The 14,148-nt window shown below is 38.0% G+C and overlaps 1 protein-coding gene across 4 annotated transcripts in view; it reads left to right on the plus strand.

Annotated features, from left to right (window-relative positions):
* The window catches only part of PTPRZ1 (protein tyrosine phosphatase receptor type Z1), a 134,487-nt gene that overhangs the window by 25,517 nt on the left and 94,822 nt on the right, over window positions 1–14,148 (plus strand). For all 4 annotated transcript variants that reach the window (XM_031046271.2, XM_031046272.2, XM_031046273.2 and 1 more), the window contains exon 2: window positions 7,318–7,383. In XM_031046271.2, coding sequence (XP_030902131.2) covers window positions 7,318–7,383 — 66 coding nt within the window. The remainder of the gene's footprint in view (window positions 1–7,317; window positions 7,384–14,148) is intronic.

Genomic DNA, 14,148 nt, shown 5'->3' on the forward strand with positions numbered 1-14,148 from the left:
TTTTTCTATTTCTTTATTTTTTAATTTTACGGAGAAAAAGCCTCAAATGTTAATATTGCTGCAGTTAGCTACAATAATCCATGACCTCCATGTACCTCTTTTCTGGTCATTTCTGGTTTTAGATTGTGCCATAAAAGTTAAATTCCATGTGCATTCCAAATATGTTGGGGTGAAATCTCTGTTAATATTAAACTGTACTTAGAGTCAAGAGTTGTGGTTTGACCTATTCAGCAGTGATTTTTCCAACTAATTCTGTAATTTTAAACATCAGGAGTCAGACTGAAAAGCAAGACTTAGGCAGGTGATAGACCCTCAAATGCAAAGTTACCCAAATCCTGAAAATACTGAAAAATCTTAACCTGAAAGTCTCACAAATGCTTAAAATTGTGCTTTAGAATTTGCTGAGAATTTCTCAGTCTGGATACTGTAGAGCAGCTTAGAGCTTATTTTATATCTCAAATATGCTTCTAAATAAAAAAAACTGGTCACCTTTCAGGCACCCTTTCAAAATTAAACCTTTTCAGAACATGTTAAAACACACATCTGTAGTATTAAGCTCCATGTAAGGTATTAGTGACACCAGTTCTCCTTTTCACTACATCCTACTGGCTTGAAAATTCCATTTGTTTCCTTTACTTCCTTCCTCCGCCTTGGGAAGATGTCAATCTACATGGCAGTTGCACTTCAAAAGCACCCAAAAGGCAGATGGAACAGGAGGGAAGTACTGCCTGTGCACTTGTTGAAGGGAACCTAAGTGGAGGGGAAGAAAACACAAGTGGCCACATGAGTGTCTGGTCCCATGATCAGTGAAGCTGTGGGGAAGGAAGGAGCATAGATTTTGGTTCCTCACCTCAGTATATTTTGAAATACAGTATCATGAATAAATTTAACAGTAGTTGTAATTATTCTGATTATTTTGTCTGTGATCTTCCTTATGCCACTTTAATAATTCTGCTGTATTCTAGTAAAAAGAAAATTGCTACTTAAAACCACCAAACAAATCAACACATTAAGTGTCTTTGTTTTGCCTTTAGTTTGTGTTTTTAGGGTGCCAGTGTTTGTCACATTTTTCTCTGATGTGTCTAGCAATCATGAGACATTTCTTTTTCTTTTCCAAATATATGATTATGTAATTGATTGCAATAAGGAAGTGGCTAAAGGAGTAAACGTGAGATTTATAGCATGATACAATCATAAGAAATTGCAGTCTGTATGTGAGTATATTTATATACCCCTTTTTGAGAAAGTCTCACAACATACATACATCTAGACATATGTATGCATATATATAATTGTTAGGATTTGTCAAAAAATGTCAGGTTCTACATTTGTTCACCAGTTTTTCATTGTATTGTTTGCATTATGTTCATATATTTTTTAGCAAATAGAGACATGGTTTTGCAGATGTGCAGTTGATATCAGATGTTCATGATAAGCCTTGGAAGTTTTCAGTCTTGATGTTGAGGGTAGAGCTTTCTCAAGGGAGCAGAATGTTTTTGGTATGGTTTTATAAAAGGTATGTGGTATAATCCCTAGATTTATATGAATATGAAAATCATCCAGGGCAACTCCTCTGTCTTCCCATTTGTAGTTGGCAAAAGGATTTCACCAGGATATTTCAAGTAAATACCTCCCTGAAGCAAAAGAAGGTATTGTTGTCAAAAGAGCCACCTTTCAGGAAACTTACTGTAACATGACTGGAGGGATAATGGTTGAGTAGAATTTACAATTCCAGCATCAAATAAATGGGAAAGAAAAATACTTAATAATTAAAGACTTCCTCCTTTAGAGAATATATTTCCCTCAATATCCCCCCCACCAACACATTAATAGAATTCAGTCTAAGTCTCTTCATTAGGGTGCGCAAGATGATTTTAACTACTGAAATAGTTCACAAAAGAAAAAGTTTCTAACAGCTTGACTTCACAGCCCCTGCTGTGCTATAAAGCATTTATGTCAGTAAATGTTCCTTTGAGATGACTTGCATAAGGTCTATTCTCAAGAGTTTTAGATATTATCAAAGCTATAGAGCTTTACTGGTCTGTAGATGTTAATATTAACAAGCAGAGAAGCATTGGGGAAACACAGTAAAGATTTTTAATAACCTTTCCAACTAGCACTTCCTGCTACTTTGCCTGTAGTCATAGGGAAGGTGGAATTAGGTAATTTACATAGATTGGAACATGCCCCACATTGGAAAAAGCCCAATCCTGAGATCCCTCCCACTTTCCACGGACTGCTTAAGAATTTCAGGAGCATTTAAATGTAAAAGACATTTAAAATTCCAACGGGGGTAGAACATAAATTGGTCAAACTGGGGTCCTTGCTGCTTTTATGTATACAAATGCACTAAAAAATTATGATTAAATGTGATTAATAAACCTTAGCTAATACCGCAGGGATTATCCTTTTAATTCATGGCATTATTTGCTGTAAAGTTGTGACAGGTTAAAGTTAGGAGTGCCTCTATTCTTCTGCTTAGTGATAATTGCTTCTAATGTATCCAATCAGTCTGTTTGCTGGGTTGGGGGGTTTTGGGGTTTTTTTTGGGGGTGGTGGTGGTTTTTGGCTTTTTTCTTTGTGTTTGTTTGTTTTTGTTTCATTTGTTTTTTTTTTAATAGATTTAAACCAATTTGTTTCAGTAAATATATCACAGCAATTGTCAAACTGTAAAAGGAGTTTTGTTTTAGCTTTATATTTAGTGCAGGGAAAGTCACACTTTTTCATCTGTATTGGAATGAGCATCCTACACTCAAGCATAATGAAGGGAACTGGCAATAGATACCCAAATATGTAGCAATGCCTAAAATACTGCTACACAGAAGAAACTGTAGGTAAAAAAGATTTATAAATTTCTCTACACAGTCTCAAACCCATCTTGACAAAAGATTTTGACACATTGACTTTCAGGAGAACGAACGTATGAAGTTTTAGAGATGGCTTATTTACGGCTTTTTTTGGTTTTAAGGATTTTATAGATCCCATTACAGAATTGGTACATCTTGGTAGCTTTCCATGGAGGGGGGTCAGTTTATGTGACAGAATACCTGAAACTAGGTAAAAATAGTCTTTCATCCTTCTAAACAGTTTGATGAGTGTCTGGTCAAGCACAATATGTATGTGAATAAAAATCTTCAAACTGCTTCGCTAGTTCATGACGCTTGTCTGCTGTCCTGTCTCTTGCAAATAGCAAATGCCTAGGCAAGTGCATTAAAACAGGGCAAATGTGCAATGACTGTTTCCCAGTATCATCCTCCCAGTTTTATCAGTGGACTTAGTGAGCCAAGAGAGGTGTCACTGTGTTTAAGAGGTGTTTGTGGCTCTCTCCTTCATGGATTTTTAAAATCCTTCCTAACCTGTGTAAGTTTGTGGTATTCACAGCTTCCAGTTGTGGCAGAGTTAGTAATGTGAGTGTACATGGAGGAGAGACCTCATGAGACACAAATTGTTTAAAGCAAAGTCTTCTGTATTTCTCAAAGAGAAATTGATCACAATTTTTCAATGTTTGCTCTCATCTTCTCTGGTATCCCAAGAGCTCCTGTCCTCTTCCTTGGCCTAAGAACCACAGGTTGCATCCTGCCCATGTAAATTGAAATTGTCATCAGTTTTAGTACCAACACAGCCTTTATCTCCATGACTGTAATAACATTGTTGGTTATCCACTTACACTAAATGAATGCTTATGTCTTTAGTATCCATTCACTTTGCTCCCAGATTTGATTTTAATACAGGAGGAAAATACTAAGTGACACCTGGTTTCCCAGGACCAAACTGCTGGCAGTCTAAATGTAGTTAATGGTGCTTACCCATACTGTACATGCATAACAGCAGCACCCTGTTTGTAGAAAATCTCACAAATGCAGACATTACTGTGTTCCAATTCCCATAAATAAGTAATTCTGATGTCAAAATCTCGTAAATGGTGTCTCAGTTCAGCTAAGTGAAGGTAAAACCATAAGGAGTTTGTCCTTTTAAACTCTTGAATGTAGCAGCTGGTATCTGTTCATGCTGCTGTGTCAAAAAGGACAAGCAGAAGGGGCTAGTAAAATTATAGCATGCTGGTAGAAATTGCAGTGCCAAATTGCAGATGCAAACCTGAGTTTGTATCATGTCTAGCAAAGTAGCATGCTGATTGCAGCATCCTCAAACATACCTTGTGTCTTGGCGCTGTCCTCAGAGTACCCTTTTTAGAGGTGTTTAGGAGAAGGGCCTCTGATGGATACTTGGGGCTTGTTGCCTCAGCATCTCTGATAGGATTTTCTCCAACAGAATTCAGAGGTTCATAGTCCCATTTTCAGTTCTCTGACTCATTTCCCTGGCACAGAGTGCCAAATCAAGAGGGTCTCCCTCACAGATACTTTTTTCTGTTAATCATGAAAGCTATTAATTTTTTACCTTTACATATGAATAAATACACATTGAGGATCAGAATGTTTCATTCACATCGATAAATCAAAAGCAACTCAACCAAGACCCAGAGGTATACAAGCAGTATCAGACTCATGTCAGGAGGAAGAAAACCTGGTTATTTGTAGTTTTAAACAGGAGAAATATCTACAAGAACTTATTATTACCATGACTATGCTTTAACCAGAAGCCCATCTTTGTTTGTTCCCATGGCTGAACATGAGACAAGGTGAGCTACAAATCAGTTGGTCTAGCTACTCCTCATGAGCAGGAGAGCATTTGGCACCATTATTCCTGACTTCACAGGCCTTGGGCACTGGGGTGCTCACTGTTTAGACAGAATATGAAAGGAAACAGCCTCAGACAGAAAGCTCTGGCTTTGAAGAAGCATAGAAAAAGGGAGTAAAAAGCATTTCATGATATCCTGCATGTCTCCTTGACAGGGATAGAAAGATAACCATACAACTGCTTAAATTATCATCCCACAACTGAGCTTCCTTGTTCTATGAATAAATAAGCAATCTATGGAAACATGCTCAACAGCTTCCTGGGATCAGAAGAGAACATTAAAGATTTTTTCTTCATAAAGCAGCACCTCAATCAGTAAAATTTAAACTATTTTGGGCACTAACTGGAAATGTCAGTGTCACAGGAGTCATTCTGACTGTCAAGCTGATTAAGTATCAGTATCACAGATTTACATATAAACCCACAAATCTGACATTGGTTTTGCCTTCTCTTTTGTGATGTTCTCATTATACCTATATTAATTTAAATTAAATGTAAGGAATTTAAATACAGTATTTTAACAGCAGTATTTTTCTTTCCTAAACCATGAGTAAAATGAATGGCAATTTGTTAACTCTTAAGTAAAATAAATTTGTAGAAGAAAAAGATCATTTCCTTCCAGCTGGTCTCTACACTATTAGCTGGTCAACACTGACAGTTTACATGAGAACACTTTATGGGATGTATGATTCTGTTTTGCTGGGGCAGTTTACACAAGTAGTTCATGGGAAAAGACACCAGTGCTAGCTATGATTCTTCAGTTTCTTCTTTCCCCAGAGGAAATTTGCTTTCCTTCCCCAATTCTGCCATATATTTATAATGGAAAGAGGAAAAACCAAAACCACTTACAATCCCTGCAGATGTGGGAAGGCATATGGCTGTGAGTGTTCTGGGACAGGCTGTGGCAGCACAATAGGTAAATAGCAGCAGAAAGAAGGTGTATGAACTCCTAATGTCTCTGGCCATTTGTAAAGACTTTCCATAAGATTTACTGGGTCTATAAGTGTGTAATGCACCAAAAAAAGTGAACCTTGCCCCTTTTTTTCTTGTTCATTGAAGCTATCACTCCTTGTCCATCAGACCACCATGTGGAATTTAAAAAGTGGTGGGACGCTCTCACGCCCAAACCCTGCTTAGTTAGCATATGAATGCTCAACTGATTGTTTGAAGTAACAATTAGGAGGACAATGGATAAAGGAGGAAACTGGAGACATCAACTAACACCTGTGAATCAGAACTTCAACAGCTTTCTTTTACATAATTAATTAAAGAAGGAGGCACAATGCACATTGACTTGAAAATGTGATCCAAGGGCAATGCTGGTGCATGTAAATCCTTTTTCAGTGTCATTACTTACATGTGAGGTTTGATCTTTTTGTAAAAGTTTTAGTCATGAGTGAAAGTTGTGAAGTGTTGCAAGTGGGCTTTTAGGTGGGGAGGAGAAAGGAAAGAGAAAACATTTAAGGACAATCACAATTTCATGGAGGAGGCAGAAGTCCTGGTGAAGTTATTAAAACACATGGACTTCAGAGAGGTAGCGGAAAGTCATTATAAGGCACAACATTTCTAACCTTGCAAACAGCAATTATGATTTAGCATCCTGTAATCAGAGCTATATAGTGCTCTGTATTAAAGAAAAAGAAATGGATGCTATGAAACTGTTTCATTAAATTTGTGTTTATTGTAGAATGTGAGCTGAATGCTATGGTTCTTTCTCAAAGAAGCAATCCATATGTGTGCTCAACTTACTCATATGCAATTATTTCTTGAACAGGTTATATTGTACTCTCTAGAAGAGTATTTTATGAAGCTAGTTAACATTATGACTCTAGAAATGACAGTCTCAGAAAACCTATAGCTACAATTTACATATCTTAATAAGTATAAGGGGGCATAGTCATCTATTTGCACACACCAATAGTTGTGTATCTAGAGTTGTACTGGCATAAAAAGGATAACAGTGAAGGTTATTCGGTGGTCAGAATAAATCAATGAGTATTTATATGGTTAGATATCTCTCCCTAGAGAAGTATAATGTCATTAAAAAAGTACCTAATGTCTAGACTTCTCTCTCCATAAACTTTATGGAAATGCAAGTGACTTCACATACTTCAGCTATAATATTGCTGATAGTATGCAGTGAAATGACATCTTAGATATTTTGTTCACTATCTTTAAATGGCATCAGTAATACCAAGTTAGATAAAGTCTGTGAAGTCCTGCACACACTGAAGCAAAAGTTTAGCTTGCATGATTTCCAAGTAATCTAGATCACAGGATCACAGAAGATGGTTTCTTCAAGAGAAAGTTGCATTAATTTTGAAAGGGAAAGCATGATTCTCGTGAAAAGTGGAGGAGGGGAAAGAGGGAGAAAGAGGGAAAGGGGAGAGGAAGAAAGGGTAGACAGAAAATCATTTCCATTTGCTTTGTGTGTTTTATTGATGGTGTTTATATTCTGTTTAAACAATACTTGCCATTTGAGGGCCAAGATAAGGACAAAGTAACTAATTAATCAGTAATTAAAACAGTGATGATCTTGTTGGGGTGGTGGCTGTGTTATCAACATTTCATGTTCCTGTTGGGGTCTGGTATTTATATTGTAAATTCATGTCTATTTTGCAGATTTGGTGTATGGATACTATAGACAACAGCGGAAATTGATTGAAGAGATTGATTGGTCATACACAGGTAAGCAAAAGTGTCTACTGAAGAACTTAATCCACTTTGACATCTTCATATTCATTGCTATAACTGAAAGAGCCTGTTATATCCATATACCACTTACCGTATGCCTAAACAATTGCTAAAGTAAAAATGTAGGAAATGGAATCTGAAAAATTACAGGAACTTTACGTCAGTTACTGACATCTGTTACTTTTGTAAAGAGAAAGTCCACGTCCTTTAAACCTTAACCTGAGACACGACTTACTTGATGAAGGCTGGGACAATAAATTGATAGGTGCTCATTTATAATCTGAATATTACTGTTCTGGCAAGTTTGAAAAACAGAAAGAAAAACTGAAATGAGGCACAGCACGTTATGTGGGTAAGAGCATATCTATATACTGCATGTGATTTTCTGCACTTCTGAGAACCTGAGCATCCTTTACAGGTCACATCCTGATTCTCCTAAAAAATCAGTCATTTGGGCTCTGCACAACCTTTGCCTCATCACAGAAGTACTATGGGAAATACACAAATAGCCTCCTAGGTTCTCCTGTAAAAGTCAAGCCCCTTTCAGTAATACTGAAAAGGTAATTTAGTCCTAAACTGTAGGTATATTTTACATAGAATGTAAGAAGTAACTTCCTGAGGATATGCATAGACTTACATTTTTAATTATTTCAGTTACTGTTTCAAAAACCACTGATTAATGAAAAGAAATAAGGACTGTCAAATTTCAGTCTTTCATATATTTGGTTCAGAATATTTTCCTGTAGTTAAAGGAAGTTACACCATTCTTTTTCTTTCTCTCACTTTCTCATTTTGACAATAGTTTTTATCTTCCAGGGTAAAACATATCTAACAAGTTTTGAGCCTAGAGAGAATTGAAACAGCTAGTTATAAGCCCTTCAAAATGAAATTTATAATGAAAACTCCCACTTAGATTGTACTGCAAAATTCAAGCATAAGCTCAATCAATACAATATTTCATGTTCAAAATCCATACATTTTTTAATATTGCAGTCAGAGGAATGCAGGGATAAGCCTCCAGGATTACAGGTGACCAGAGGTCAATTTATGAGTTTACTTTAAACAATAGAGTATGGGGTTTGCATAGGATATCGGAGGATTGAGCTCTTCTCTAGCCTGAACAGAGCACACACCCTGCTGTGCAGCTGCTGCAGCAGCCACAGGTTGTGTTTGCTGGGTATTTTGGGCAGCAAAACAGCACAGACTCTGCAAGCGGGAAGATCCATACCTGTTGGTTCTCTCCCTTAACATGTGAGATAGATACCTTCATGTAATCATTTCAGTTCCTATGCCTTGCTCTAGTGATACCACTGGCAAAGCCTTCCTCCCCATCCAAAACCTGAATAGTCACATGCATGTGGTGCATGGGGTGGCTGAATTTGAGAGGAGTCCTGCTCAACACTGCGCGCCCTGTCCCAGCAGCATCCTATCCCTGCTCCTGCTGCCTCACAGGACCCTCTGCTAAATAGGCTCCATGTGCCTTCAGCACTCATAACACAGCTGGCTCCACACCTGGTCAAACATGGATTTTCAAAGCTTCTTGGGGGGAGCTGCACGTAAAGCAGATACTTGGTGTTGTACTCGCTTTCATGAAATACCAGACAATTGATTGAGGGTTGATATGCTGTTTTTCTTTAAAAATATTCCCTTCTATATAAAAAGAATATACAAATTCATCTTTCACTTAAAAAGGACAGTCTTCCTGAATGGGAAGAAAAATCACAAATCTCAGCATTGTTTTGGAGGCGCAGGAGTCTAGAGGCTGAGGCATATTGATTTTGATCTCATTAACTTATAATAATTTGCTTATATTAATCTCATTGTTTTATCCTTCTAGCAAGTGATATCAAGTACTGTATGTATAACTGCTATACCTAGCTCAGACTTACGGTTTTGAGGCACAGACCAACATGTAAATTTCTGAATGGGTTACCAATGCTTTATCAGTACTGCCTTTCCCCAGCCACCAGTTGCAGTCTTCTGTCTTAAAACCTGCCCACTGAAAGACCTGAAAAATTAGCCTCTGTGTGCTAGTGGAGTGTTATTGGGCCTGGGGATCCTGCAACCATAGAGTTTAATCCATCTTAATTAAGAAAAATCTAAGTGTCTTGATAAGCTAATTTGAGTTTGAGCAGATGTACTTCTTTATATTGAATGAAAAGTTTCAGATCCATTACTCACAGTGGGTCAATACACTCCTTTACTGGATGGTGGTGTGAGATGAAAGTAAAATGGAACTAGAGAAATAACTTGGATCTTACCTGCTGAAATCATACAGTTTCTGGAGGTGGAGTTTCATAATAAAGCAATTTCATATACTGTAATTTAATGTGAGTCATCAGCAGATTTTGACTCTCAGGTAATGTCTAATGAATGTGTAAATGTAACTGGAGACATTTTATAGTACTTCTAAGGTCTCTGCTTTAAACCATAGACAAATCTATCTTTTGCAAGCAAGAATTTAGTTTTTTTGTGTCCTAAATTTGCATATATTTGCATAAACAAATGCAGTGTTAAAGACGTGGAAGGCGCGAATGCTCGTTACAGATTCACCCATATTTTTCAGGAATAAATGGCTCCTAAAGCTAGTTTGTCAGCAAAATGATTTCATTTTAGCAACCTTTCATCTTATTTTTCCTTAAAACAGTGATATAAATAAATATCTGATAATATAATGAATATGTTCTGTATCTGAATATTAACTAAAAGTGAAACCAATCTTTTTTTGTTGTAGAAAAATAAGTGTACTAAGAGAGTTAATTTCCTCAAATTACTTACATACTAATTGATGACCAAACCATAAAGTGAGAAGTGTGAGCTTCAATTATTTCTCTGTCATAGAGGTGAAAGGTTAATTTTTATTGATGCTTTGTTTACCTGCACTGGTTTTGCCAGAAGGGATGATACAATGCTGTTTTCTCTTGATTGGGTGGGTTTTTTCCAGCATGGCTGGTTGACAGTAGTCCATGAAAATTCCAAATCTGAATGCTCACATGTAGAATTATCAAATTATACCACAAAGAAGGCTTCTTTTGTTTGTTTTGTTGGCTGTTTACTCTTGGCAGGGAGAGGAGGAAGAGCAGCTTAATTCTGTTAGAAGCAGGAAATTCTAAATAATCTTCCAGGAATTCTGTGTAAATGAATAGCACAGCCAGTTCAGTGTTCTTTGTCTACTCATTCAGGAGTATTAAGTTCAATTTGTACTGCCATTCCTTATGTGATATGCTGATACATAATTGCCTTATAAACACTGGCAGCTCTGATCTTAAGGAAGGGGTGATTTTAATTTAATATAAACTGTTGGGTCTCTGGGTATTCAAAGAACAATTCTGTTATTTGCAAGAAGAACATGAATCATATTTCCTTTTTCTCTGGAGGGAAGCATCATGAATCACAGAATAATATAGATTTGAATTGGCCGTTGGAGATCTTCTGGTCCAACCCGCTGCTCAAATCAGAGTGAACTTCAGAGGTGAAGCAGGTTGCTCAGACCTTGTCCAGCAGAACATTGAAAACCCCCAAGGAGGGAGATGCTGCAGCCTGGGCAGCGTGTTCCACTGTCATGTTGAAGAACTTTTTTCATTTATCCAGCTGCACTATCTCTTACTGCAACTTGTGATCATTGCCTCTTGCCCTTTCTCTGTGCACTGCTCTGTAGATTGCCTTTACATAGCAGTAGACTTCAGCTACATTCCCCTTCTCTTCCCCAGCCTTGGCAAACTCAGGTGCCTCAGTGTCTCCTTGTACGTGATGTAGTCCAATGCCCTGATCATCTCAATAGCCTTTAGTTTGTTAAGATATATCTCATGTTGGTTGAGGAGGAAGTCAAAATTGGACTCTGCATTCTGGATGCCACCTCACTAGTGTGTGGTAGAAGAAAATAAACACTTCCCTTGTTCTGCTGGCTGCAATCTTGCTAAGGTAGCTCAGTATGTTCTTTGCCTTCCTGGCTGCAAGGACATACTGCTGACTCACACACAACTCATTGTCCATCAGGATAATTATGATCTTTTCAGATAATTTTTAATATCTGGTGTATCTCAGTGGTGAAATTTGGCAGTAAATTGATGAGGCTCTTCTGGCGCTTACATCAATACTTTCCACAGTGATAATGACTAAGCACAATAGCTTGTTGGCTTTGCTCCCATGTTGAATATTGAATTAATCTTGTTAAGATTAAAATTGCTGTCATTCTATGTCTGATTTAACACCTGGAGATATTGCCCTGGTTTCTCATTCCCCATTACTATTGCTATGTTGACAAAGCCTCAGTTCTCATTTGAAAGTCTGGTTTTGCTACCCCAAGTCCTGGAAGTTTGCAGTGATGGCTTCAAATGTTGGTGCCTATAGTTTGGCTGAGAAAATGAAAAGGGCCTTATTTTCAGCGGTACTGAGAAAACATAATTCTCTTTCTTGCCCAAACAAGATCTAATGTTTTAATTCCAAATATCCTGTCATCTTTCAGTACTGAGGAAATTCACTGCTTGTAAAGTTTATGGGAAACTAGGTTGTTGGTTAGATCCATAATAATTAACAGGTGTATTTTGCTTTTCACTCAGGTGAAAAACTGAGCAAGAATCTGCTCTATCATCTCCGCTGCAGCTCAGGAGAATGGTTTTAGCATTAGCAGCTAGTTCTACTTATTCTGTAACTTGCCTGCCGCTTCTATTACCACATAATTTGTCACAGGTAAAGATGGAAGTTTCTGCCTCTCCCCACATTCTTGCCCTGTCTCACTGTTCAGCAGCCATCTGCTGGGAACATGGACAAGGGCAGGCATTCAGGTGTTGTTTTCTGCCCAGCAGCTGCAGTGGAGAAGCTGACACAAAGAGTGTGAGTGTGGCCACCCCATGCGTGCTCCTTATGAAACAGGTCCAGGAGGGGGGAAAAGGGAGCTAAAGGTTAGAGGTGTGGGGTTTGGGTCCTATCCATTGCAGGCCAGACGCAATGTATGGTAGAAAAGCCATTTCATGAGCCAAATCCTGACAATTGGGCTGTGTCAGAGAGCAGGAGGCAGAAGCAGGAGTCTGCTAGAGGTGGGATCCAGGAGCTGGCTGATGAACTAACTGATTTAATGGACAGTTCCACCAGACTAAACTGAAATGTCTCCAAGAGAGCCCTGGCCAGAAGCTGATGAAACCTCCTGCCTTCACTGGCTGGATAAAACCATATTCTGGGGAGATGATGCGTACAAAATTAAGTTCAGCTTTTTTTTTCTTGCTAGCTAACTACCATGACATTATCAGCGTAACTCTGTGAGAAGAGCTGGTCTTTTTATCACCTCCTGTGAAATAAATCACTTTGTGTTTTATATTCACCAGGTATAATCATGATTGATGCGCTGCATCAGTTGTGAGTAATAAAGGAAAACCTATACTCTTGGGTCATGTGGGTTCCTTCTGTGAAGGATGCAGCATAAGAAATAGCTCTGCAGAGAGCCTTTTTAGTAGACTTTACGCTTCAGAGGCAGTCATACGTTTTTAGCATGATAGTTCATTACATGTATTTACATCCCCCAGATCACAGTCATTCATGGTTCCAGTGTTTTGTCACTAAATTCACAGGCTCACTAATTAAAAAGTCTATTACATTATTATGGCTTTTGGAAGGCTGATGATTCAGCAACAGAAATTACAGTGTTACGCATCTGTTCACATCAAAGAGACAAGGTGTCCTCAAGTGGGAAGCTATGTGATAGCATGGTTGGCTGTAAAGAAATTCCTTTATAGATATCTCAGTCTACTGAATCAACAACATAGAGCATGTTATTCAACACAAGATATCTACGAATTTTGAATTCATATGAAGTGGTACAGTTCGGAATACTTGGTTTCAAACATCCTTTTTTACAATCAGGAGATCCGATCTCTGAGCAGTAGAAGGCAACAAGCAGCAAAGTACAATTTATTTAGCTTTGACTCAATCAGTTTCATTTCTCCACATACCCAGTGTGGAATGCCCTGCCTACAGAAATGTAAAAATGAGCTTACAATATCAGATATTAGGAAATAGTATCAGGTATTTGTTATATAGGTATCTAACCATGACATATAGTATTAGATACTAAGAAGAAATTCTTTGCCAAGAGGGAGCCAGTGGCACAGGTTGCCCAGAGAAGTTGTGGCTGCCCCATCCTTGGCAGTGTTCAAGGCCAGGTTGGATAGAGCTTGGAGCAATCTGGTTTAGTGGAAGGTGTCCCTGCCCATGGCAGAGGATTGGAACTAGATGATCTTGAAGGTCCCTGCTGAGCCAAACCATTCTGTGACTAATGTTTGTAAGACAAACAGTGGAAAACTGTTGCAGGGGATTTTTAGGGAGGAGGTAAGAGAATTGGACCACATATTCATGGACTTTTCAAAGTTCAGTGGTTGTAGGACAGGTATAAAGAACCACACGTTGGTATTTGTATTTGGCTCATCAGTGGTAAAATTATAGCGTTTTTCTTTCACTAAAGATTTAAGATTTAAAGGCAGAGTTTACTGATAAGGAACTCTAGTAAAACCTGCTCCCTCATTTTACTCCTGTAGTGCTATAAACAAAGGCAACAAGAAGGGTCATTTTCAGAAACTGCACAGCATCTTATTCTGATCATCAGCTAGATTATTTAAATGCAGGAGGGATGGTTTCTGAAGTATAGAAATCAAAGTGTGAGGTGACACTGCTGTTTTGGTAAGGTCTGGCTGGGGGTCAGAAAAATGCAGAGACTACCCATTAAGTAAATGTGTTTTGAAATAAAAGGCTTTTTTAGGAATGCTGTCT

This window comes from Melopsittacus undulatus, chromosome 5, assembly GCF_012275295.1.
Source record: "Melopsittacus undulatus isolate bMelUnd1 chromosome 5, bMelUnd1.mat.Z, whole genome shotgun sequence".
NCBI classification, from domain to species: Eukaryota; Metazoa; Chordata; class Aves; order Psittaciformes; family Psittaculidae; genus Melopsittacus; species Melopsittacus undulatus.